General features: G+C 30.8%; 3 protein-coding genes across 4 annotated transcripts; 1 reads left to right on the top strand and 2 right to left on the bottom strand.

Moving 5' to 3' along the window:
• Positions 1-369: 369 nt before the first annotated feature.
• On the bottom strand, positions 370-7,722 carry LOC129914094 (ninjurin-A). Of its 2 annotated transcripts, none has more exons than XM_055993155.1 (3): positions 7,688-7,722; positions 5,566-5,742; positions 370-620 (listed from the first exon to the last, which is right to left on the bottom strand). In XM_055993155.1, exons 1-3 carry the CDS (start codon positions 7,706-7,708, stop codon positions 429-431), a joined length of 390 nt encoding a protein of 129 aa, XP_055849130.1. In that variant the 5' UTR covers positions 7,709-7,722; the 3' UTR covers positions 370-428. The 2 variants fall into 2 exon arrangements, with proteins under 2 accessions (XP_055849130.1, XP_055849129.1); XM_055993154.1 differs by lacking the exon at positions 370-620 and adding an exon at positions 1,415-1,636.
• A 3,617-nt stretch (positions 7,723-11,339) lies between these two features.
• Positions 11,340-18,402, bottom strand: LOC129914087 (actin-related protein 1). Its single transcript, XM_055993148.1, has 7 exons — positions 18,213-18,402; positions 17,446-17,510; positions 17,197-17,371; positions 12,535-12,686; positions 12,159-12,468; positions 11,864-12,100; positions 11,340-11,806 (listed from the first exon to the last, which is right to left on the bottom strand). Exons 1-7 carry the CDS (start codon positions 18,258-18,260, stop codon positions 11,663-11,665), a joined length of 1,131 nt encoding a protein of 376 aa, XP_055849123.1. The 5' UTR covers positions 18,261-18,402; the 3' UTR covers positions 11,340-11,662.
• Positions 18,403-20,886: 2,484 nt separating this feature from the next.
• On the top strand, positions 20,887-22,461 carry LOC129914084 (suppressor of fused homolog). Its single transcript, XM_055993144.1, has one exon. The coding sequence runs from the start codon at positions 21,016-21,018 to the stop codon at positions 22,378-22,380; it is 1,365 nt and encodes a 454-aa protein (XP_055849119.1). The 5' UTR covers positions 20,887-21,015; the 3' UTR covers positions 22,381-22,461.
• Positions 22,462-25,297: the final 2,836 nt, after the last annotated feature.

Below are 25,297 nucleotides of genomic sequence, written 5' to 3'. Positions count from 1 at the left end.
GAGTTCATCCTATTCAAATAACATTGGATAAAACCCAGTCTAAGATAAAATGGGCTCTAAAAACGACTATGAATATGTCCCATAAAGTAAAGGATATGAACTGGCCCAAAATGGCGAAGGCTCGATATGAATAAGTAAATCTTGAATTTAAATACTTAATCATTTATTTCCAAACATCCTTTATCTTCAAAATCTCTTCTATCTACAGCTCTTAAAGGTGGTAGGTATGGTTTTTTTTTTTCTAAATTAAGGTTTTCACAAGGAAATTTTTTTTTTGTTTATCTAAAATATTAAATCCAGTTGATCTTTAATTCTCAGTCTCGCAAACAAAATAATCTTTCAGAACACTTAAAAACTTATATGTTTGTAGATATGAACATAATTTTTATTTTTATAAATGTATGATCTATATGATGCATAACATTATCTCACGGCTTCGAATCCTTTACAAACGCAACTGCAGGATCAAGTCCAAAGTTCATTTTTAGAACATCACAGAATACCGTTAAAAATACAACTGCAATAATTAAATGATTCAAAATATCTGCTGCCTTTCTCTGAAATGGTGTTTTATGAATAGACACCAATGATTGAATCAATAGAAGTAACCCAACTGTCACCTGTGTGTAAAAAATAAAACAACATTTGTTAACATTTAAATAATAACTTTATTACATTTGTATAATATTGTTTATAATAATTTATTATTTACTTAAATAGCATATAAACATAGAGTTAGGTCTGATGTAGGATCAAGTGCCATAATATAAAGGCGAGTTGGGGTTCCAAAAGGTACAGTTCTTCAGTGGTAGGTTAACTTTGAGTTAATTAGAATATGACTCAAGTTAACTCAAGAAACAATTCATTATAAAATATATACCAAATCTGTCAGGGTTAAATCTAGCCCCGCACTGAAAAAATGAAACTTTAAGATTCTTTTATAATTTAAATAAAACATATTTCAAAAATTGTGCACTCTTCAGATATGATAGTTAATAATCGACTGCTCAATTAACCGATATTGGCGGGTAGATCAGTGGATAAGCTTTGTAGAAGTTTATTGAAAAATTTATAAGAAACCTGTATTACCAATTTTTCAAACTGAGACCTATTTTATAAATTTCTAAAAATAATTACTCTTACTCTTTAAGTTTTTACACCTTCACGAAAACAAAACTTTGCTTTATAAATTTAACTATACAAGGTGTACATTTTCAAACGACAAACGACGAGCTATTAGAGATAAAAAGATAAATAATAATCTATTATACTCTTTGATCCTTTCTATTGTAGATATAAAGTGTTACAAATAAACAATACCTACCTATAATTAAGGAAACTTAATTATGTAGGTATAATAAAATTAAGTTTTATTCTTGCACAGTTTTCTTAGTAATGTTCATGTTTGTTATTCATTTAAAATTAATTGTTATCATGGCTCTTTTTCAGTTCGATCAAGAAGTCGTAAGGGTTGCGATGAATATTCCATTCCAAAACCAGAAATAATTACATTTACAATTGATATTATAAAAATTGTAACTAATATAACATCATTCATAATGATTGCTGCTGTTTGATCGTTTTTTCTGTTGATGTTCAAGCTTCCAATGATGACAAAGAAAATACCAACTAGAAGCTACAAAAAGGAATTGTTTTTATTTGTTTAATACATATCCTTTAAGAAAATAAATTGATATGTTATGTACATAAAATAAATCATATACCTAAATGTCTACATAACTGTAAATGTAATTAAATAAGTTCCTATTTTAAAAGATATCTATACTCGGAAAAAAGACCACCTAAAAACAAGCGGATTGTGTATTAAATTAAGCGGATTTCTGCATGTTTTTTGCCACCGTCGTAAATTAAGGCCGTGTGTGAATTGTTTCAAATATTTAAGCTCTGTTAAATTTTTGACACTATTGAGGTGCAAACAAAATTTCAGCTGTCAAAAATTTTATAGGCTCTTTAGCTCTGCGACTTGAACTTGGCTAAATAATTTGTTTAAGCTGCAAAACAAAAGAATAGAATAAATGGTGTTAAAAACTTTTTATAAATTTTTACACAAGTTTTGTTCTGTGAATTTTATTTTTGATTCTCATGCATTTCCAATTTTCTTCATCATCAATAAAGTGAAATATATCAAGGAATATCATTTTTCCCTTGATATGTTTTATGTCTTTCTCAATTTCCATTCTTTATTCTAGTTTTTGATTATACAGGGTGTCCCACAGTCACCGCCCCAAATGAAAACCATGGATTCCTGAGGTCATTTTAAGCCGAAAAACTTAAGAGGTAATTTTCTCGTTTTCGTCCCGTTTTCGAGTTACCACGGTTTTTATGATTTTTGCTCTCTTGTCCTTTAACTGGCCTTATCTTTGCCAAACTACGTTTGATTTGAAAGATTTTTTTTTACAACCAATCAAGAATTTACTACAGTTTAAGTTTGTCTCAAAACTTTTTTTCTGCGGACAACCGTTTCTCCACAATTTTGCATCAAACACAATTTTTTCGTTTTTTAAGTCGTTTTTTACACTTTCATATCATTTAAGTCAAAAAAACACGTTAATGAGTATGGATTTTTTGTGCTTTTTATTAAAGCCCAGTTTATTTTCATAAAAAATAAGTTTTATTTCATAAAAAAGGCTACTGAAAGTAATTAAAAAAAAAATAAACAAACTAAGTGAATTGAAAAAAAAAATAATTTTTAATTAAAAAATTAATTTAAATGAATTAAAAACTTTTTCTGAGCTTTATCTATTTGTTCTTTTCTTAACCACAATAGCTCAGAAAAAGTTTTTAATTCATTTAAATTAGTTTTTTATTTAAAAATTATTTTTTTTTTTTAATTCACTCAGTTTGTTTATTTTTTTTAATTACTTTCAGTAGCCTTTTTTATGAAATAAAACTTATTTTTTTTATGAAAATAAACTGGGCTTTAATAAAAAGCACAAAAAATTAATACTCATTAACGTGTTTTTTTGACTTAAATGATATGAAAGTGTAAAAAACGACTTAAAAAACGAAAAAATTGTGTTTGATGCAAAATTGTGGAGAAACGGTTGTCCGCAGAAAAAAAGTTTTGAGACAAACTTAAACTGTAGTAAATTCTTGATTGGTTGTAAAAAAAAATCTTTCAAATCAAACGTAGTTTGGCAAAGATAAGGCCAGTTAAAGGACAAGAGAGCAAAAATCATAAAAACCGTGGTAACTCGAAAACGGGACGAAAACGAGAAAATTACCTCTTAAGTTTTTCGACTTAAAATGACCTTAGAAATCCATGGTTTTCATTTGGGGCGGTGACTGTGAGACACCCTGTATATTAAAAAAAATGCTAATTATTCTGTCAAAAATTTAACCTCTGAACATAAAAATTTAACCGGGTCCCAGAGCCCATTAAATTTTTTGTAGCTGAAAATTTTGTATTCACCTCAATAGTTACAAAAATTTAACAGGGGTTAAATATATAACCCAATTCACACACGGCCTTAGCAGTCAAATCTATGTACTTAATTTCTGGAATGTGCCCATTTTAAAACAATCCACTTACTAATTTAAAATGAAAATCTTCTTATTTTCATGTGTGCAAGTCTACTTTTCAAATGATCAGAAGAGTAGGTGAAGGTGGCCTAAAATTAACGGTTTCATGGTTTTTTAAGGCTAGTTTTTAGATAAAATATTTACATAGTAGTAAAGTACATAGGGGAGAAGGGGGTACATTTGACACCTAGTTTTTAAAGGTCTGTATTTTCGAAAACTGTTAATGTTTTCCAATGTCTTGTTTTGTATTTGATTTATTGACTCTTCAATAATAATACTAACAGTAATTTTTTTTGTTTTACAACATTACAACATTTAAAAAAATAATGTTTTCTAAAAAAAGTCATTTTGTCAAAAGTGCCCCGGGCACATTTGACTTTAAAAGGGGTACATTTGACAATGGTGGATTAAACCCCGCATCGTGTGCATAATATTTTTAAAACTATCAGCGGATCTTGCTCGTCTATTGTTTGTTTAGTTGGAAAAAAAAAATGTTTGGTTTTAAACAATCTACTAAACAATATAACGAAAAAAATAAATCAAAACATTTTTTTTTTCTAAAAAGAAGAAGAAAAAACAAAAAACCATAAAATATTTCAAAAAATCTCTCCATTTAAATCTTAATCAAAATTAATCGATGTCGATTTATTTTTAAATAATTTTGTAAATATATAATTCCCCAAAATAAACGTAAAACTGTGCCCACATTGCAAAAGTCAAAGGTGCCCCTAAGGAGCCTCATAACTGTTTTTCTTTTTTTTTTTTCAATAACTAATACTATTTTTTTTACAAAACTGGTTTTAATTTACTTAACTTTAAGCATAGTGCTATCAAAATATTGATTCACTTTTAAAAAAACTTTTTTATTAGGTTCAGAAATCGCTTACATACCGGTGGTCAAAAATTAGATCAGAAATACAAAAAACACAAAAACACAAAAGTTAATGAAAGACTGTGAGATTTCGCAAAATTTCTTTAAATCAAACTAAGCTTCTTTCTTCATCCAAACAATTGTTAATTGAGGGCACGATCATACCAAAAAACGCAAAGTCAAATGTGCCCCGGTGTCAAATGTACCCCCGCTTACCCTAAGTATAGATCCCATCCAAAAAAATGAGTACCACTTTTTCAAATCAAATGGGAAAAGAGCTCGAAAATGTGAAAGTATGGTAGGTAAAATGATACTTAATGCCATTTTAACCGAATGCTAAATAGGCCATTTTGCCCGTTTAGGGTTTTTTTTTATATTAAAGTTCTAGTTCAACTTATTTCAGTGAATTCAATTCAAAATTCAGAGTTTTTGTCAGTAATGGCCTGTAATTGCTTACATTTCGTATTTTGAATTCAGTTTAAACCGTGAGTCGCAGGATTTTTACTCACGACTTAGAGGAACATTTTTTTTCTTTTAAATCTTTTGCAGTTTTCTTAATCACATTTATGGAAAAGGCCAATTAGAGGTACACAAACATTTTGCCTTTAATTTAATGAAACAATATTTAAAATTTGTTAAGCCCATTTTGGAAAGGAATTATGAAATGAAACGAAGATGAAAAGCAGTTGCTTGCGGCTGCAAAGAAATTAAGAGCGTAAAACATCCTTTAAACAATTTACTAGAAAAAAAAAAGAATTTCATGTCATTTATTCACATCTTCGTTTATTTTCAACTCATTTGCATACAATCACAATTACAAAACCAAATTTAACAGCACTTTTTCAATTATTCAAATAATCCCCTTGGGAAGGTGGTATTTTTGAATCGAAAGCAGATATAAACAAATTCAACATTGCAGTTAAAAATGCAAATGCAGTTCGAACATGATTGATAATGTTTGCTGATGCATGAAATTCGGCCTTATGCAGACGACAATCTCGTAAAAGACTCAAGGACAAACTGAGAGCACCAGATAAAATCTACATATTTTTTAACGATAATAAAATTTAACTTCAATAAGTTAAAAAAGAGATAAAAAGTAAGAAAGTAAACCAAAACTATAATATTTTTTGTTTTGTTTTATTACCTACCTGCAAAAATATTGATAAGCTTATCAAAATCAACATTAATTTATAAAATTGATGTTGCTCTCCTACTTGGAGAATGTATTTAAGCTGTGATGCGTTTGCTGTGAGCAGCGCAATATCCAGCATACCCTGAGCAATCGTTTTCTTCGTTGCATATCGATTAGCATCCATTGATTTCATCTAAAATAAAAAAAGAATTAAGTATAATAAACCAAAAATGTAAGTAGACGAAAGGTTAATAGTTATGTGTGTGCTAGAAAAAAAAGTTAGGTTTATGTTAAGCTTAGTTTTAAATCAAGTTCAAATGTATGTGCAATATACCAAAACCTATCGAAAAATGGAAGCACGTTTATTAAATTTTCGATTTGTTTATTATAACCAACATTGAAGGTTGGTTTCAGTGTTCCAGTTCACTGAGGTGTATACGTGAGATTTTGACATGTAGGTACCTACATAATTTTACTACTGATTCAATTTTCAAGGTTATCACAAGAAGGTATTTATTTATTTAGGTACTTTAGGGCCATTTGCTACATCAAAACTTAAATAATTTATTTTTTACATAAACTCTTTCTCTGGATTGGGGACAAAATCCCGAAAACCGAAATCCCGAAAACCCAAAATCCCGAAAACCCTAAATCCCGAAAACCCAAAATTTTGGGTTATCGGGATTTAAGGTTTTCTGGATTTTGGTCTTTCTGGATTTTGGATTTCGGGATTCTGTCCGTCTCCCGTCCGAAACGTGTCCAAAATTCGTTCAAAACGCTTCTGAAACGCGTCTAAAACGCGTCCGAAACGTGTCCAAAATGCGTTTAAAACGCTTCCAAAACGCTTCCCAAACGCGTCCAAAACGCGTCCGACTCTTGTCCAAAACGCGTCCGAAACGTGTCCAAATCGTGTCCAAACGCGTCCAAGACTTTACAAGGCTGATATTTTTAAATTTTGAATTTATTATTTGTAAGGATTTTTTTGTTCTGATTAATTTATTTATTAAGTATTTCGGTTAGGTGTGTTAGTATCTGGGCCAAAATTTCAATTCACATTATTTGCATGTATTCCTCATATGAGGAATACATACGCCACAGTGTATGAGGCTCATACACTGTGGCGTATACGTACTCTTTTTTTTTTATTAGTTTTAAAACCGCAAATGCAAGAGTAGGGAAGGAAATGACGGTTGATCAACATCAAGTTAGAAAATTTTAGGTTCATGTAATCTTTTCAAATGACAAATTATTTTAAAGTACTTTATAATGCTGAAAATGCTCGTAACATTTCTTAAAATTATTAAATGCCTAAGAGGATTTAAAATTCTCAGCCACTTTTAATCCATAATAGCAAGAGTATTTATGCGATCCAGTCGTGTATTTTATTTTTTAATAATATATAACCTTAGCTAAAGCGTTATTGCATCACAAATAATGATAATTAATCAGATAAATATGCACTTTTCATTTATTTTTTTCATATAAATACAACAAAGTAAACAACGTTAAGCTCTTAATTTGGAATAGCATCTAAATTCCTTTGGCTTACGAATTAAAAATTTAATCTAAAAATTCAAACTTAGATCTGTGTTTCAGAACAGCTTACCTATTATTTTAATAGTTTGATTAAAATTTTCAAACTTGAACTATACTCAAGTTCATTTACAAATGTAGTTGATGTATTGTATAGAACAGGAATTATTAACAATTTGCATGCTTCATCCCTTATGTCACTGGTATCTAAATTTTAACAACTGTTTTAGTTTAATTTCCTTCATCTTCTTCCCACATAAATAATTCATGATAATAGAAATTAAATGTCAAGTTTGTTATTATAGGAATCGAAATGTTAACTAATTTTAAACTAAATGAAATTTAATTTAAACATATTATTGCATTCAAATTGCACATCATTTAACTAGATATTTAAGCAAATGGCTAAATTTTGCTCCTTAATTTAAGTTATTGAAGTTTACCTTTGGAACCTGAATGTTTGTTAAGTTCATAATACACAATTTATGCATTTTTTGAAGATATAGCAATAAGAGAGAAAAATCAAAACAAACATAAGCTATAAAATCTTCTTTGTTTTCCATATTTGTGCTTTGTTCAAATTCTACTCAAAACTCAGTTTGTACCTCAGTTTCATTGTTCATCATATTTCCTATTGCAGACGCCTTTTCGAGTTTATAACTTGGTTTTCTATTTTGTTTTTTAAACGAAGCTTTGTATTTTTATAATTTATTCCAAATGCAATCCTAGGTATATTTCATATTTCTCAAGTTATTATATTTTGCCAATGATAATAAGCTATGGTATCCACGCAACACAACTTAACAACAACACATACTGAATTAAACTGCCGTCTGAGTCTACCACACTGCCTCAAAACATAGAAGGAATACATAAAAAAAAAATTAAAATTTCAGCTTTAATTTCAGTAGATATGTGCAATATTAATGACTAGTTCGTTCTCGGTTCGTCTGTCATCGTCAGATAGGTACAATATGATGAAAAGAAGAGTGAAATAAAAACACATCAACATCAAAAAGAGTATATTTAAATGAAATTGAGTTTCTTCATTCAGATATTTTTGTAAAGCGGCAAACTCTATACCCAGTTTTATTGATTAAATCCACAAACCAAACCTAGCAACTGACTCATCATATAGGTGGTGTTAAACAATATTCTGATTTTAGTTCAATGTTAAAGAATTGTGCTAAGCAATTCATCCATGACGACTCATTTCTTAAATTTATTTTATAATCAAAAGATTGATGACATTATGTTTTTCTTTTACAAAACAAAATTGGGGTGATGGTTAAATAATATAGTACTAAACAATAAGAATAAACAACTTTAGTCGATATCAAAAAATTTAAAAGAGCACCGTTGAGACGGAATAAATCCATATAACTTCGGGCAATAACAGAGTTTAATCAAAGAACTGTTTTCGTATCTTTCTTATGGATCGGGTTGCAAAAATATAAATTGAAAAAAATGCAATTGAAATTTAAAAAAAATATTTACTGCACATAAAACAAAATTGTATTAGAAACAAATATTTACTGCAACTGAAAAAAATTAGCATTAAAAAAAAAAATTTTTTATTGCAACTTAAAAATATTTGCATTGAAAATAAATTTTGTATTGCAAATAAACAAATTTCTGCAGCAAAAAAAAAAATTCGACGAATATTGAAAACAAATACTTAATGCACACATTTTGCATTAATTTTTTTTTTATATGCGATAAATTTTTTTTTTTAAATGCAAAATATTTTTATTTTCAATACAAATTTTATTTTCAATTCAAATAACATGTTTTTTTAATGCAAATATTTTTCAGTTGCAATAACATTTTTTTCTAAATGCAAATTTTTTTCAGTTGCAATAAATATTTTTTTTAATGCAATTTTTTTTATTCCAATAAATATTTTTTTTAATTTGTAATAGAAAACAAATGCATTAAAAAATGATTTTTTACAACCCTGCTTATGGGGAGTTCCATGGTCCCATTTGTATTAGTGAATAGCTAAATAATATCATTTTGTTTTTCAATTTCTTTTCATATACATATCTATGTAGTAATTAGGATACAAAATTTAAATAGACTTCAAAACATCAAAACATTTGTCGCGCTACAAAATGAAGTTATTGGGCACGTTCAGGAAATATTAGGGACTAGATATTTAGGTAACGTCATTTTCTGAACGGAAACTTGAGTAAATTGACTAAATTAGTTTGGATACGCCATTATTATCAAATTTCAAAATTTACTTGAGAATTTAAAAGATTGCATGGGGCAGACAATAAATTTCACTTCACTTTAATAAAAAAATTATATTAGTTATAACCGATAATGCACTTTTTACTCGTTTTTCACACAAATAAATTTAATTCTTTTGTAATTAAAAACAATCATCTGTCATTCTGACAAAAAAAACTTTCCTAATTTTTTAGGGAAAATTTTCTTGCCTAACTTTCCAGTCAGCTTTCCAATAAAATTACCTAAATTGGAAGGATTTTTTTTGACAGTTGACCAATCAGAGGCCGAGAAATTACCTAAATATTTAGTCCCTAACGTTTCTGAACCTGCCCATTTTTGTATAATTTTTTATTATTTTTCAAAATTCGAATGTTCAAAATCTCTAAAATAAAAAATAATCTCGAATTGAAAAACTCTGAGGCACTCTAAGGGAGTCTTTATCAACCGCCCCCCTCCCGTTTAAGCAGGAGGGGCAGTTTACTAAAAAATTACTTAAAATTATAAAAAAATTAAAAACAACAAAAAGTTATGAATGATAGCTTTTTCAGGTGTTGTGTAAGTGTTGCCGTTGTTTTTTTATATATTTTAAGTAATTTTTTAGAAAATTGGAGATAACTCCCACGCATTGATCGTTTTCGGATCAATGAACTAACTTGAAATAATATGTGGAAAATAATTTCTTCTAAATGACATACCAAATTTTTTTTGAAAAATTTTCGAAAATTTGTATAAACAGAAAATATTTTTTTTTTAAACAGCTCCAATAATAATTTTAAAAACAAAAATTCTTTGTTATATAAGAAATCAGATGGCTTACTTTATTTGGAGATTTAATTCATTAAAAAAAGTGTTTTTGTAATTTTAAAATCAACTTTTACCTAATACTTTTTTCTATATTCATTTCTTGTAAAATTAATAATAATAAAAATTAAAATAATTCTTTTGCGAGGTTAAGAAAAAGCTTAAACATTTTAATAAGCAACTTTAATTTTTTAGAGCTTCCAAATCGTGCATTTTATTTTACTTACTTCTGTGAAGATTCCACTTTTCTTAAAATATTCCGCAACTATTTTCTGTCGGAGAATTTCCGCACAACTGTCAAAAAAATTTTGTTGAATGCATTTTTATGTCAATGCGTTAACGGGCGCTATATTTCATCGGAAGATTCCCCGATATATCGATCGGAACGGTTACCTCGATAGAAAATTTTCCGATTTCGAACAAATCAAAAAAAGTACTTCGAAGGTACACCTCGATATTAATAGGTGATCTTACTTTTAAATTTGGATGTAACTTTTCGGGGTCTGCCAGTCTATAAAGGACTAAAATTGGGTATTTATTTTGTCGCTGGTCTATATCCCACAATGACAAAGACTGACAAAAACCTCGCATTTTACCCGATCAAACTTTTCGAAATTGATCAATTTTTCGCCCAAATAGAGAAAAAAAGCAATAACAATTTTTCGGGTCGAATCTTGTTCACATGAAACTCAATTCTCTTCAGCTGAAGTACGAAAGAAACCATTTTACAAATACATAGTACCTACTAACAAATCAATAACTCAATTTATTATTGGAATAAATATATTTATTTATTTGAAATTCGTCTTTTATTTTTAAGAATTAAATGAACATTCGCATAACAAAGCTTAAACCAAAATTAAAACAGTTATAAAGTATCGATTTATTTTTTTTTTTTGCAATAACGGCACAGATAAAAGATATAGCAAAAGTTTCTGACATTATCAGCTGGTATCCATATAAATATCACCATTGGAATATGGATATATTTATTTTCGATTCGGCTTAAATTGCTATGTAATTTTTTTTTTGTTCGAATTAAAATATTAACTGTTCACAAATCGATACAAAAGAATAACCTATATTTCACTAAAAAAATGAGTATTTTAGAATGTATTTAGATTTTTAAATGACACTTTTCATTTGAACGAAAAAATGCAAAATCTACCATATTGTGCGATTTTCATTTTGAAATACTTTTTTAATATGAATGCATTAGTAGTAAATTTATTCGACTTTATTTTGTATTGATTGACAAAAAATATAGAAAACAAAAATGAATATAAAAATTGGGATTTTAATTTTGTCCTATAATAAATACATTATGCGAAAAATTTTGATTAAAATGGCCTTGAGTTAACAAAGAGCTAGTTTGTTTTTGTAATGATACTTTACCTTCTTGCCATTATTTTTTATTTTTTTTTTAATTAGCAAAACAATGCCTCTACAACGTCAAACGTATGATTGCAAAGTAATCAATGCCGAAAAAAACAAATTTAAATCAGGCTTGGTAGAACATTATAAATACAATTAAATTAAACAAACTAAAAAGTCTTTCTGTGCACAGCTCGTTGGCCTTCTTCTTCGTACTCTCGCTTCGAGATCCACATTTTCTTGAATGTATCTAAAGAAGCGAGAATGGAACCACCCATCCATGTTGAATAAAGACGCTCTTGAGGAGCAGCAATCTATAAAAAAAAAACACATAAACAATAGAACAAACATACACAAATTATAAATCTTACTCTAATCTTCAAGTCCTTTGATGTGTGCTTTTTCATTTCCGAAAGTAATCTATCACCAAAGCCTTTGAACAATGTTGAACCACCAGACAGAACAATATTCTGATAAAGCATCTTTCGCAAATCCATGTCTGACTTCTCTATTGAATACATAAGTACATCTTGGATACCTTCACACTCTTCACCGAGCAGATCTGGCCTAAAGAGTACTTCTGGAGCCCTAAATCGCGCAGGACCAATCTAAAATGAAATGCAATGTTAGATAGAAAAAATACACGTAATTCAATTTCATATTTACCTCAAGTGTCTTTCCATCGGGTAATGTGTAAGCAGCCTTTTCGGTTTCAATATTTTCTTCTTTTTGTGGATTACTGGCCAAATAGCAGACTTTCTCTTTGATAGATCGAACAATTTCGAACTCTGCTGTCGAACGGAAATTGAATCCTTCTTTTCGAATAAGTGTTCTGAGATAACGTGTTACATCTCGTCCAGCGATATCGACACGCATAATACTGTGGGGCATTGCGAACCCTTCGTAGATAGGAACAGCATGTGTCACACCATCACCTGAGTCTAGAACAACACCTGTCACTCGTCCAGTTGCGTATCTTTTAGAAAATAAATGATACAGTTTAGAAAATATTTATAATTTTCAAAAGTAGAAGATGACATACAAACTGAGCACTGCTTGCATAGATACAAATAAGGCGGGAGCATTTATTCCTTCGAAAAAGAATTCAGCTGCCTTTTCGCGATTTCTTCGAGGATTTAACGGTGCTTCTGTTAGCAAAACAGGATGATCTTCTGTGAATGTGGCTAGTTGTTCCTTTAAAATAAAGATCAAATAAATATTCAATTGTTACTTATGTCGTTTTCTATTGACTTTTGAGATTTTTGTGTAAAATTTTCAGATTTTCCACTGCAAATAGAATATGAAATCTAGTTTTGTAATTGTGTGCGAAATCTGTGCGTATAAAAAAAATAAAACAACAATAAATGTTCAGACAAATGTCAAACAGAGAAGTGTATGTGAAAGTGCGTGTGTTTGTATGCGTGAATCTTGATAAAAATCCAGAATCAGATTCTTGAATCTCAGATTCATTTTTTTGTCATTTTTTTGAATCTCAGGACGCAAATAGATCATGAAATCTGAGATTTGTCCACTATTTCCCCTCTTCACCCCCCCCTTTCAGCTGTCAAATTCACAAATCTCATTCTGAGATTCGTCAATAGAAAACGACATTATTCATTAATAAAGTTTTTAGAGTCTTTACGAATTTATATTAAACGCCAAAAATGATATATTAGTATCAAAATTTTTTGGATGACCAGTCGCACAAGATGACGAAATAAAAAAGTATAAACACTAACAGTTTTTAAGATCGTTCTTTCAAAATGGTTTTTTCAAAAATCAATAAAACCAAACACAATTTATAGAGGTTTTGCCAAACTCAAAAAAATACTACGAGGTTTTGCAAAACTAAACAAAATTACGGTTTGCCAAACTCAACAAAGTCTAATTACACCGGCACACAAAAAAAAAAGTGTCATGTACCAGGAACAAGACCTATCTTTCTATATGTTTTTGGCCACGCTGAATCCGAATTTCAAGTCCGTTTGGCCCGGTCACCTTCTAGTTTTGAGCTGTGACTGCATTTTGTTTGAATTTTTATGACTTTTTTGGAGTTTTTTTTACATTTTTCTCAAAATTGGAGGGTGTTCGGGCAAAACGGACTTGAAATTCAAATTCAGCGGGTCCAAAAACATATAAAAAGATAGGTTTGGTTCCTGGTACATGAAACTTTTTTTTTTGTGTGCCGGGGATGACAGCGACATGTCGCTAGTGCCAGCACACAAAAAAAAAGTTGTATGTACCAGGAACCAGACCTATCTTTCTATATTTTTTGGACCCGCTGAATCCGAATTTCAAGTCCGTTTTATCACCAAGTTCATTGGCTGCAGCTTTAGCTATTTCACGGGGATCAACCCCGTATAGATCGATAAGATCAAGTTGTCTAATCAAGATTAGGGAGATTAAAATCAACTAGTACCAATAAACTATCAAGAGCCTCCATGTTGTCACCCAAAATGACGCAAATAACAATACCCAATACAAATGTTTTTCCGCTTGAGATTAATTTTTACACAAATTACTTCAATGTTTTCGTTATTAGGAATTTCAATCAAAGAAACAAGAGTTTACAGGAATAATAGGAACCCCTCTTTCAGTTATGAAACTCAAGGAGCGATAATTTATCAAACTCATATTATATTATAATATTTTTCAGGTGAACCAATAGTAATTCATGAACATTTTTGAGTTAACTGGGGATTAACTTTAACCCCGCAATAAAAAACTGGCCCTACGACTGACCAGATTTGAAATTATATCGCTTATTTGCTACAAATTAAATTCCTCCGCTATTTTTAATTTAAACGTATTTGCGAATGAAGGAAAGATATTGCAATATTTTTATTTTATATATGGAGGTCTCAAACCGGTAACGGACAAAGTAAAAAAAAATAAATAAAATCCAAATCTGGTGCCAAAATCTGCGCAAGGCTTAACTCTATTTAGGTATTTCATTAGTTTGGTCAAAAAGTGATTCGTTTCAAATTGTTATCTTTTCGAGAAAAACATTCGTCATAAGATTCAATGTTAGAGTATTTACTTTAACTCGTTATATCTCCGAATTCACTTTTTGTGATTTGGTTCGCTTCAGCTTTGAGCCCTCCATATAAAATATGATACTCTGTAATTTTTTCTGAACCTGAAGTCATTAATCTTCTATTCTTACCAATAGAACTCATATAGCTCATTTAAGGCACCAACTACGCAAGTTCAAGTTTTTAAATGATTCAAACTAACAAAAAATTTAATAGCAAAACTCTCAAAATATAGACTCGAAATTGTTGTTTTAAAAAGCATATTATTTTGGTTTCTATTTGTTGGATATTCAAGATGAAGGTCTTCAGACTTAGGAAAAATGATAGATCATTATATTTCACACTTTAAGGCTACAACATTGAGACAATCGATATTTTAAGTGTTTAATGCAAAAATGCATACTATCCGTTTGTGAAGTAGGTACGTCACAAGGACAAAACTTCTGCACAATATATGCAAGAATTATCTAGATAAAAAAATAACGAATTTATTCCTGGCCACGTAGAGTTCATGTTCTATACAAATTTGCCCTTTCTCAATTTTATCGTTATGCATCTCAAACAAATAGATTATTTATTACACGGTGTAACACTCAAAATACACGCGGGCGGAGACCTATCAGGTTTTATAGAGCTAGTCGCACTGAATACGAAACGGTATTTGAAAATCCCCTAACACCCCCAAAATCTGAAGTTACGGGCAAAAAACGGTTTTTTGGACCTTCACCCATTGAACAAATTCTAGCTTCGACAATTTTTTACTTATTTTCGATTTTTACAGTTTCTGATAGAAGATAAATATACCTTTTTAACAATGTATAAAACATGTAACTCGGTTAAACCACTTAGAATTTATAAGCTGTCAAAGTTCAAAAATTCCATTTTTTTCGTCATTTTCCCAACTTCGGCATCAATTTAAAGTATATGTTTTCAAAACAACATGCTATTTAAAAAATATATTCATAAACTAAACTCCTGCTCAAAATTAACGCACACATTTTTCGTCTGAAGTTATACCCCTGCATCTTATTTTAAAAGGCTTTAAAATTCTTTGGTGCATTTTTTTCTGTTTTGTTATTGGTTAGCAAGTCGAAAAAATGCTAAACTGCAACAGTATTATCAACCAAAAAAAAGATAAACCAAATTTAACAATTCAAGGTCTGAAAACTGATTATAAAATAATTTTTATTTTTAAGAAGAAAAATTTAAAAAGAATGGAAGCGGGTGACGGTTCTTTCCCATAATTGTATGCAATACTTGGTATAGTCTCCTCTAGCGCATATGACAACCTGGAGTCGTTTGTCCATTCCACTAATTAACTTTTGAAGGTTTTGTTTTAACACTTCTTTCACTGAAGTTTTCAGTTGATCAAGACTGCTTGGAGGTGGATTTCGGTCGCGAATGCATCTTTTCAATATTTCCTACACATGTTCTATTGAATTCAAATCCAGATTTCTGTGTGGTTAATCCGAAGCTGGAATATTAAAATCTTGAAGATATTCTCAAACTATTCTAGCATGCATTATCGTGCATCAGACTAAACTGTGGACCAAATCTAGGGGTGATTGGAACCATATGCTGTTCGAGGGCATCAGTCAAGTATTTTTGGGTACTTAACTTAGGTCTAGAAAGGCTCGCTAACTCCGTAGGTGTTGTAAAGCAGATTTAACTCCATGAAATTTTATGACTCTTCTTTAAAAGGCTCGCGGGTTAACAGACAGACTTCAGCAAATCTCTCCCCAAATCTTCCCGACAAACATATTATTCCATAACTTTAATTTAAGATCACTATTGTCTCATTTGAGAAAATAACCATGATGCTGTGGCATAAAGTAATAGCAGGACTTAACTTTAAAATAAATAGGATGTGCGTTAAATTTGAGCAGGAGTGTATATCTATTTCCCAATCAATCGAGTTATTTTTTATGAAAATCACTCCTAAATTGGCTTAGAAAAAAAAAAAATTTTCGATTTCAACCCAGATACAGAAATTCGAACTTTAAGGTATAGAACAAAAATGTTGTTTCGGCACGTAGTAGGATAACCTTGGCGCCAGGATTTGATAACGGGTTTTTATAGAGGAGCTCAGTACAAACATTTTTTTCTTTGGAAGGGGGGTCTATCTCCCCCTGTTTAGGTGGGACGGTCAGTTTTCTAAAAAAAAATTATCAAAATAAAAAAAAAATATAAAAAAACAACGGCAACACTTACAGTAATAAATGATACCATTTCCGAAAGGAAAAATTGTACATTTGATTCTAATTTTTAAATCAATATAACATAACCAATAGTTTTTGAAATAATCGATTTCAAAAATAAAAATAGGCGAACAAAAATTTTTTTAAACTCATTTTATACTATTTTTGTCTAGACTGTGAATATATATTATTAGTATATATTTATCTTCTATCAGAAACTGTAAAAAAATCGAAAATGGGTAAAAAATTGTCGAAGCTAGAATTTGTTCAATGGGTGAAGGTCCAAAAAACCGTTTTTTGCCCGTAACTTCAGAATTTGGGGGTGTTAGGGGATTTTCAAATTCCGTTTCGTATTCAGTGCGACTAGCTCTACAAAACCTGATAGGTCTCCGCCCGCGTATATTTTGAAACCTCATTTTTGTAACACCGTTTTATTTAATGAGATAAATGTTGTCTTCTAATTTTACTTACTTTACTATAAATATAGCTCCAAATTCTTTCCATATCATTCCAATCTGTAACAATACCATGTTCCATTGGATATCTTATGCTTAGCAGGCCTCGATGCTCTTCTGCTTTTGGCCCAACAAATATATCACCTTCAAGAGCACCGGCCATAACTCGTACATGTTTAGGTCTTCCGATACTAAAAAAAAAAACAAATAAAATTACATAATCTACTCACTAACCATCTGTCCGCATACTTGTGCAATTACTTACTAATTTGGAAAGCGACATTTCGGAATATGCTCACCGGCAAAACCAGCTTTAATTACCCCAGAACCCTGTGAAATTTCAATAAATTATAAATTGTTTTTCTTTGATCGTAGAAAATAATAAATTAAAAATATGATAAAAACGACAAACATTCCTCAGGTGGATATGCTTTTGGTATCCAAAAGCTCCCGAAAACAACGTAACAAAATTTTGGATTTTACACCAAAGATCAATTTGGCCATAGTTGATTACAAACGTGATGAAGAAATCGATAGTTTTTATATTAATTGTCAAAATCAAAGGGATTTCTATCGGGACCCTTACCAAAAGCTTCAAAAATTCGACTTTCTAGTTCAAGGGAATTGTGGAGATCGAAAGGAGAACCCCAACGAAACAAATTTAATGCGACCAACACGATGCGTCATCAAACATTTTCCGGTAATCTATTCATTGAGCACAGACGTCACGAAAAGTGGAAGGTGCAAGTAGAAACTTTTTGCAGTAAATTTACATTTTTGTTTCAATTTTATCAAAATTGTAAGCTCCCGAAGGAAATAAAAAAAAATTATATTTTCTTAATAAAAAATACTATTTTATGAAAAAGATTTTTTTAGCTTATAGTTAGACGCAAACCGTTTGGTGATGTCATTTTTTGTGGATGTTAAACCTTTTTTTCCTTTCTTGTAAACGGTTTTGGTTTTTTTTTCTTTAATAACTCCACCTAGATTTTATTTTTAAGAGAAATAACGTAGGGTTTTTTTTTAACTTACATTATCAATTACGACAGGTTGATTTACTACAACATCATAGGGTTCCATTTTTTAGTTTAGAAATTATTTAAATTTTTAATGAAAAATCAACCCAATTGGTTTTTCTTTTGCCAAATATATTTTATGGTAAAGACAAAAGTAAAAGCTTTTTTGCGAAACGACAGTATATTTGACAGAAGCAGTGAATTTTGACAGTTTTGTTGGCAAAACGGGTGAAGTTGGTTGCGGTTTACTACTTGAAATTTCCAATTATAGATTTCTGCAATCAGCATTTACATGAGTCACAAGTAAAAGCATTGAGCAAGTTCATTCTTTGTTGGGATAATCATTTGGGAATGGTCGTCAGATGACCTAAAAAGTGCAAAAGTGGGAAATTTACATAAGTAAAATTTTTTCTTTCTTTCTTGCGCAATTTGTTTTTGGAAAAAAACTACAAAAATTGTTTTTTAAACGAAAAAATAAGCTTTCTGCATCATTATTTTTAATTTTGTGGTTGGAGTCACAAAATGAGTTTGAAAATTTTCACTTTTTGACTTTTATCAAAAAATGGCCGGTTGTAGTTAAGGACATAACTACAAAGAGCTAAAAAGTGGGAAATTTAGAAAAGTAAAAATTGTTTATATCTTTTTAGCTTTATTTGTTTTTAAACCAAAAAATAAGATTTCTGCATCATTATTTTTATTTTGCAAAAAGTATCCATTCTTGAACCAAAGTTGATCCACTGCTAAAGCCCAGTACGCAGATCGCGCTAAACTAAATTTTATCTCGACAATTTTTATCTCTACACGTGTTAGCTAAAAGCCAAGATAAATTTAAATTTAAAAATAACGGCTGAATCACAGTTTCATTTACTTATACCAGCTTACATTCAATATTACATTACATATTTTTTTTACCTGCAGAATACCTTTTTTACGTTCTCATTTTGTTTTATTCCTCTTCTTTTATATATTCCAAGGTTTTTTTTGCCTCTTATTCCTTGCAGCAACAACAACAACCACAAAAATGTCAAAATTTATCTGTGAAAAAATGCGCTGAGCATTATTTCGCGAGCTAAATTGAGTGGAGACTTTTTGCAAAAGTAGTAGATGAGAATTCGAATTTAGCGCGTGAACTGCGTACTACCTGGCTAAAAATCCTCGCTAAAATTTATCTTTGGAGGAAATTTGTATGAAAGATAAATTTTAGCGCGATCTGCGTACTAGGCTTAATCCACCGAAATCGGCGAGTTAAACTCCTGGCACTAAAGGCTTTAAAAAGTCGTTTTTTCTTTCGATGAAAAGTTCACCCGACAAACAATTTTTGTTCTATAAAGCTTTACAAATGCAATTGTTGCTCCTGTAAAGTATTATAGAAGCAAAATTGTTCGTAGGGCAGTGCTCGTTTTTATTTAATTTTTTTTAGCAAATAGTTCTCCTGAATCACTTGAGAAAAATGACAAACATTAAAATATGTTAAAGGTATGATGTCAAAAATTCATTCTGCAAAATCGTGAACAAAGAAAATGCAGTGTGACTGTCAGATTACATATTAAAAAAAATTCGTATAGAAATAAATCCTTAAATTTCAGTGCTAGTTATGTTTTTATTTAAATTGTTTTTTGTTTTTTTTTAGCAAATGAAAATAATTAAACTTTAAGGGCCAGTTGTACAAACGGGGGTCAGCCTCGGTTCAGGAATTTACCTCATCGATTTCGGTGGATTAGCTGTGGATCAAGTCTGGTTCAAGCATGACTTAAGTTATTTTAACATAAATGGACCTGGAACCAGTGCCAAACTGCACCTTTAACACCGATTTGAGAAGATAAAAGTTACTGACCCACGGATTGACGGATTAAATATTTGTACAACTGCCCCTAGCTCGTAGAAACGTCAAACTCGTTGCGCTACGAAGTTGAAAAAAGTTCAAATTTTGAGCTAATCTCTGAGCTACAAGCGACTGCAATCTGTTGCCGATGAGCGACTTCTCATATTTGCCACCATCTGTCACCGAGTGACGCATTCTCTTCAGCTCAAAACAAACAAAACAGTTTTACAATCATCAGAACAAGATGTTGCTAATGTCGTTTTCTCTTGACTTTTGAGATTTTTGTGTAAAATTCTCAGATTTTCCACTGCAAATAGAATATGAAATCTAGTTTTGTAATTGTGTGCGAAATCTGTGCGTATAAAAAAATAAAACAACAACAAAAAATGTTCAGACAAATGTCAAACAGAGGAGTGTGTGTGAAAGTGCGTGTGTTTGTATGCGTGAATCTTGATAAAAATCCAGAATCAGATTCTTGAATCTCAGATTCATTTTTTTGTCATTTTTTTGAATCTCAAGACGCAAATAGATCATGAAATCTGAGATTTGTCCACTATTTCCCCTCTTCAACCCCCCCCACCCCCCCTATCAGCTGTCAAATTCACAAATCTCATTCTGAGATTCGTCAATAGAAAACGAAATAAGATAACTATAGTTAATCCTTTTGACATTCTTGTCAAAAAAGTAAATTTTCATCACAGTACACATGATTGTGTGTATAGTGAATTTTCATACTCCAACGCTGCAAAGGAAGTATAAATTCAAAAATCGCTTCATTTTCGCTTATATCGCTTTAGTATAATAGGGCCCTTAACGCTAAAAATGCGAAGGCACCTTTTCGACTAGCTTGGGATAAAAATTCGAACGCATCCATTTTGCTTTTGTCATTTTGCTTTTGTATTTTGTTTACGTTTATTTTGGTTTGCTCCAAAATTTTATTTTATTTTTTATTTAATTAATTTATTTTCTGTTTATTAAATATAATACCACAATACAAATGACTACAAATCCTATTACAACTGTTCGGGCTGAGCCTCCACCCGGTTTAAAAGCTCTAATCAACCATTGTCTGGCTGTCTACCCCGATCAACCAAATCCACTACAAGTAACCACTGTCCTCAAATACTGGCTCGGTGGTCAAGATCCTTTAGACTACATAAGCATGTATCTAAACAAAGGTGACCCCGAACGAGGCATTCCCGCCCACTGGCACTACATTAGCTTCGGTTTGAGTGATCTTCATGGCGATGGTCGTGTCCATGTTGTCGAACCTGCTGTCGATGGAGTTCGTGCATCTGGAATTGGTTTTGAGTTGACTTTTCGTCTTTTGAAAACTCCCAACCCTTCTGGCGATGAAAAACAAGATCGTCCACCAACGTGGCCAGCAAATCTTTTACAAGCTTTAGCCAGGTATTGTTTCCAAACTGGAAATAGATTTTATGCTGGTGACAATGTACCTTGGCGAAAAGCTTTAGACGGCTCCAATTCCATTATTCAAAATATATTAATGGCACAAGATGCTCAACTTGGTCCTCTGGAGTCGCCATTTGGAACAGTTGAGTTCTGTCAGGTTGTTGGAGTGACCGAGGAAGAAATCGAACAGGCTTCCCGTTGGAATGGTAAAGGGGTTTTAAACTTTTTAATGCAAGACACCAAAACTGGTGGTGATTTCCTTGTCACCGATATGAGTCGTTCACAAAGCGTCTTTGAGCTGTTTCCCGAAACCTTGTTAAGTCTTCTTGATGATTTAGAAAAACAGGGTTCGGATTTGGCGGGAGTTAATGCTGATTTCACATTTCGTGAAATCCCTAAGCAAAACTTTAAAGAAGAGATAGACTCGGAGAGCTTAAACGAACAATGTCTATCGCATGAGAATAATAAGCCACAAAGTGATCCGATTAGAGAAGGCAATGAGTTCTTACAATCAATGTCGATTTGTAATTCATTGCAAAAATCATGCCCTGTTGATTATCAGCCAAATGCTCCGAATTGTATTCCTTTAGATGGAATTGAAATTACACTAGCTCCCTATGCAGCCAAGTTCCTTCTACTATCGATTAAAGATCGCATTCGACATGGAAGACATTTTACATTTAAATCACAAAATTTGGCTCTGACTTTTGTGGCAGAATCAGTTACAGGTTCGGCGGTAACTAAGGATTTTCCTTTTGGAGTTGTGGGCTATTGGATACAAGTTATGATTACAGATGATTTGGTGCTGCGGATGATTGAAACATTCCAGAATTCATTAAAACCTAACAATGAGATAAATGACAAATTGGAATTTGAATTTCCAGATAAAAATTTGAAAATTATTATTGCAACTCCTCAGACAGCGGCTGTAAGTGCGGAGAATAAATAATTTTTATTTTATTTTATCATTTTAAAATTTTTGTATAATTTCGAATATTATTTTATAGTAAAGATCAGTTTTATTTTTTAATCAATTGTTTATTATTTTGTATTTGTTTTATGGTTTTAATACAGTCAAATTGTATTCGGCTTATAAGCTACGAATAAAAAAATATACTACAAAAGGAGAAGGGGTAAAATTTGTACAAATGTCCAACCTGATCAGATGCGGGAACATTTCATGAAAAATAGTATCTTTTATTTAAAAGAAAAAGAGCAAAAATGGAATTATTGTATTAACAATGTAATACTTTTTGTGTGGAAGGAAAATATTCCCCAAAGGCAAAGCTGGTGTTTTCAAATACCTTAGAACATAGGTGTTTGCGGACTTAACAGAAAAATTGTAACTCAAACAAAACCGAAGATAAATCACAAATTGTATGTAGCTAGTACTTGTCATGGGAGAAGATCTTTTTTATATCAGACATTTCGAGAATTCGTGTACTGCATCAGTGTGATAATTCTTTGCCGTCGGGTAAAAAGGGGTAATGTTTTGAATGATAGTTTGCCAGAAAAAAGCTTTTGAAGTTTGAGTAATTTGAGTTTTTAAACATTGATCCGTTTATTGTAGAGTTGCTCTAAATATATGTTTTTATTACCAAATGAAGAATACGGAGGTTGTTCTTATTTGATCAAAACGCGAAAAGTGCAATTTTGTGGTTCATTCGCATCAGCAACCTCAGCTTTTCAAACATTTCTTTTACATATTTAATTTTCCATTGGATGTTATTGGTCTACATAACTATTTGATATTTTCATAAAATATCTATAACTCTTTAAATTAATAAATTGTATTACTGATCAAAATTATTCATGAATAGACTTCGGTGATTGTTAAAGTCACTCCAAAAGCAAGTTACAGATTATTTTGAGGTTTCTTACATATTTCCAAATTCGACGATAAAATGTCCTTGACCCTAAGTAAAAGGATTCAAGAGATCTCGGATTTGGATTTACACATTCAACAAATTCACAAACAATAAAAGCATTTTTTCCATCCATTATGAGATGAAAGTATCCCATTTTTTAAACTTTCTGTTCTTGGTATCCCGAAAACTGCCCATTTTTGTACTTTGAGCGTATGAACAGGGGTCGAATCATTGCATACGTTCTGACGCTATATGTCTTTATCTTTTTCTTATGATTAAATAGAGACAGCAATAGTCAAAACGATAACGTATGATTGGAATCGTATGCCGTAATTCGAACCCAGTTTTGATCAGGAGTATTACATATAAAAAATGCAGACAAAGTTACTATAGGAACTCAAATCTCATTTAATTTTCCCTCGGGTACCGGGCAGCTCAACATAAGCATTTATTTTCCACTTTGTTTTGTTTCCATGTTGCCATGAAATAAGATACCTATCCAAAAATATATTGAGAAAAAAACCAGCATCGATTAAAATGAGACATAAATGGCTTGAAAGTTCATCAATCGTAGAGAACATGAACCCACCTCGGAACATGCTATGAAGATTCTGTATTTTAAGCTATAAATTGATTTTCCAGACAAATCTTTTTTTCAGATTTGTCATATTATCTTGGCCCAGGTACGAAAGTAGGCTAATCAGTTAGAAGCTGTCGTACCTTGGCGAAACGCTTTGGAGTTGAGGTCACTTGAATTTAAAATTGAATCATATTCAATCACTCCACTTAAAATAAAAGAAGTACCCACATAAATTTAACTAATTAACTTCTTATAACTTTGCACTAAAAATCTTAAGTTTACAAAAAAAACAAAATTCAGACGTTCCTCACATGAACACACTCAAATGCATGACAAAACCTATCTCTTCTCCAAACCAAAAATACAAAAAAGGTAAAAGATTGATTTGTTTTGTTTTTCTTTACTAAAGTCTCATTTGCAACTGAAGGAAATGGACCAAATGCGAACGCAATTCTTATTCTAAAAGGAGCACTGTTTTTTTTTTTTTCAGCGATTACTTCTTACTCCTTTAACTTCTAATCCCACTCACGCCTACTTAGTGGTCGTTTCGGTTATCATTCCATGCAACATTAAAAAATACTTTAAAATAATCTGTCATATGGCCAGATTGTATGCACCTATATTTTTTAGCTTGATCAACCGTCTTCTCCCAACTAGTCTTTGATATGCGGTTTAAAAAAATCCATTTAAAAAGATTACGTACACGCCACAGTGGACGTTGACAACGATCAAATAATGTGAATTGCAACATTGGCCTGGATGTTTACACACTACCCTAAACGAAATTCAATAAACACAAAACAAAATGTTCATCTTCTTGTCGTACCTATAGGTGTTAATAAATAAATAGAAAAACAAAATCCATTAAAAAGAATCAAAAATTTTACATTATTTCTTCAGCCTCGTAAATTCTGCTTTTTTTTTAATATTACAAAAACCAAAAAATAAACAAATACAAACCTGTATATATGTAGGTACTATTGGTTAAGCTTAGGATTCTAAAAAAAAAATCAAACACGACATAACAATCAGATATTACGATGATGGAGAATGCCAAAAAAGTAGGTCTGGCAATTCTAAACTACTGCCTGAACTACTGTGGCGATTTTCTTCAAACTTCAGCTTTGGGTGATTCCCTAGAGTAGGAATTGAAATTTTATTTAAGGACCAAAACTAACGGAAATAGAAAAGTAATTTTTTTTTCAAAAACGGCTCTAAAGATTTTGATTTAAATTTTTGGGTGTAATGTTACAAACAAAAAAATATTTTATGAACCGTTATTAACCTGCCATAGAAGTTTTTTTTTTGTTTCTGAACATCTCGTACACGACTTACGATTCTCGATTTCAACGAAAATTTTTATATAAAAGCATTTGAGTAATCGTAATATCAAAATTTAAGAAAATAAAAAAAAACTA

The sequence above is a fragment of the Episyrphus balteatus genome, chromosome 3 (genome assembly GCF_945859705.1).
Source record: "Episyrphus balteatus chromosome 3, idEpiBalt1.1, whole genome shotgun sequence".
NCBI classification, from domain to species: domain Eukaryota; kingdom Metazoa; phylum Arthropoda; class Insecta; order Diptera; family Syrphidae; genus Episyrphus; species Episyrphus balteatus.
Note: the sequence above shows the minus strand (reverse complement) of the source record. Positions and strands in the feature narration are given on the sequence as shown.

Excerpts from the sequence above, each read along its gene's own strand:
- LOC129914094 (XM_055993154.1), bottom strand. The coding sequence starts at position 7,708 with ATGATGAACAATGAAACTGAG. Across the intron at positions 5,743-7,687 it reads TGATGAACAATGAAACTGAG|ATGAAATCAATGGATGCTAA; the intron begins GTACAAACTGAG and ends TTTTTATTTTAG. Across the intron at positions 1,637-5,565 it reads GCTTATCAATATTTTTGCAG|CTTCTAGTTGGTATTTTCTT; the intron begins GTAGGTAATAAA and ends TCCTTTTTGTAG.
- LOC129914087 (XM_055993148.1), bottom strand. The coding sequence starts at position 18,260 with ATGGAACCCTATGATGTTGTAGTAAATCAACCTGTCGTAATTGATAAT. Across the intron at positions 17,511-18,212 it reads AACCTGTCGTAATTGATAAT|GGTTCTGGGGTAATTAAAGC; the intron begins GTAAGTTAAAAA and ends GAAATTTCACAG. Across the intron at positions 12,469-12,534 it reads ATGCAAGCAGTGCTCAGTTT|ATACGCAACTGGACGAGTGA; the intron begins GTATGTCATCTT and ends ATTTTCTAAAAG.
- LOC129914084 (XM_055993144.1), top strand. The coding sequence starts at position 21,016 with ATGACTACAAATCCTATTACAACTGTTCGGGCTGAGCCTCCACCCGGT.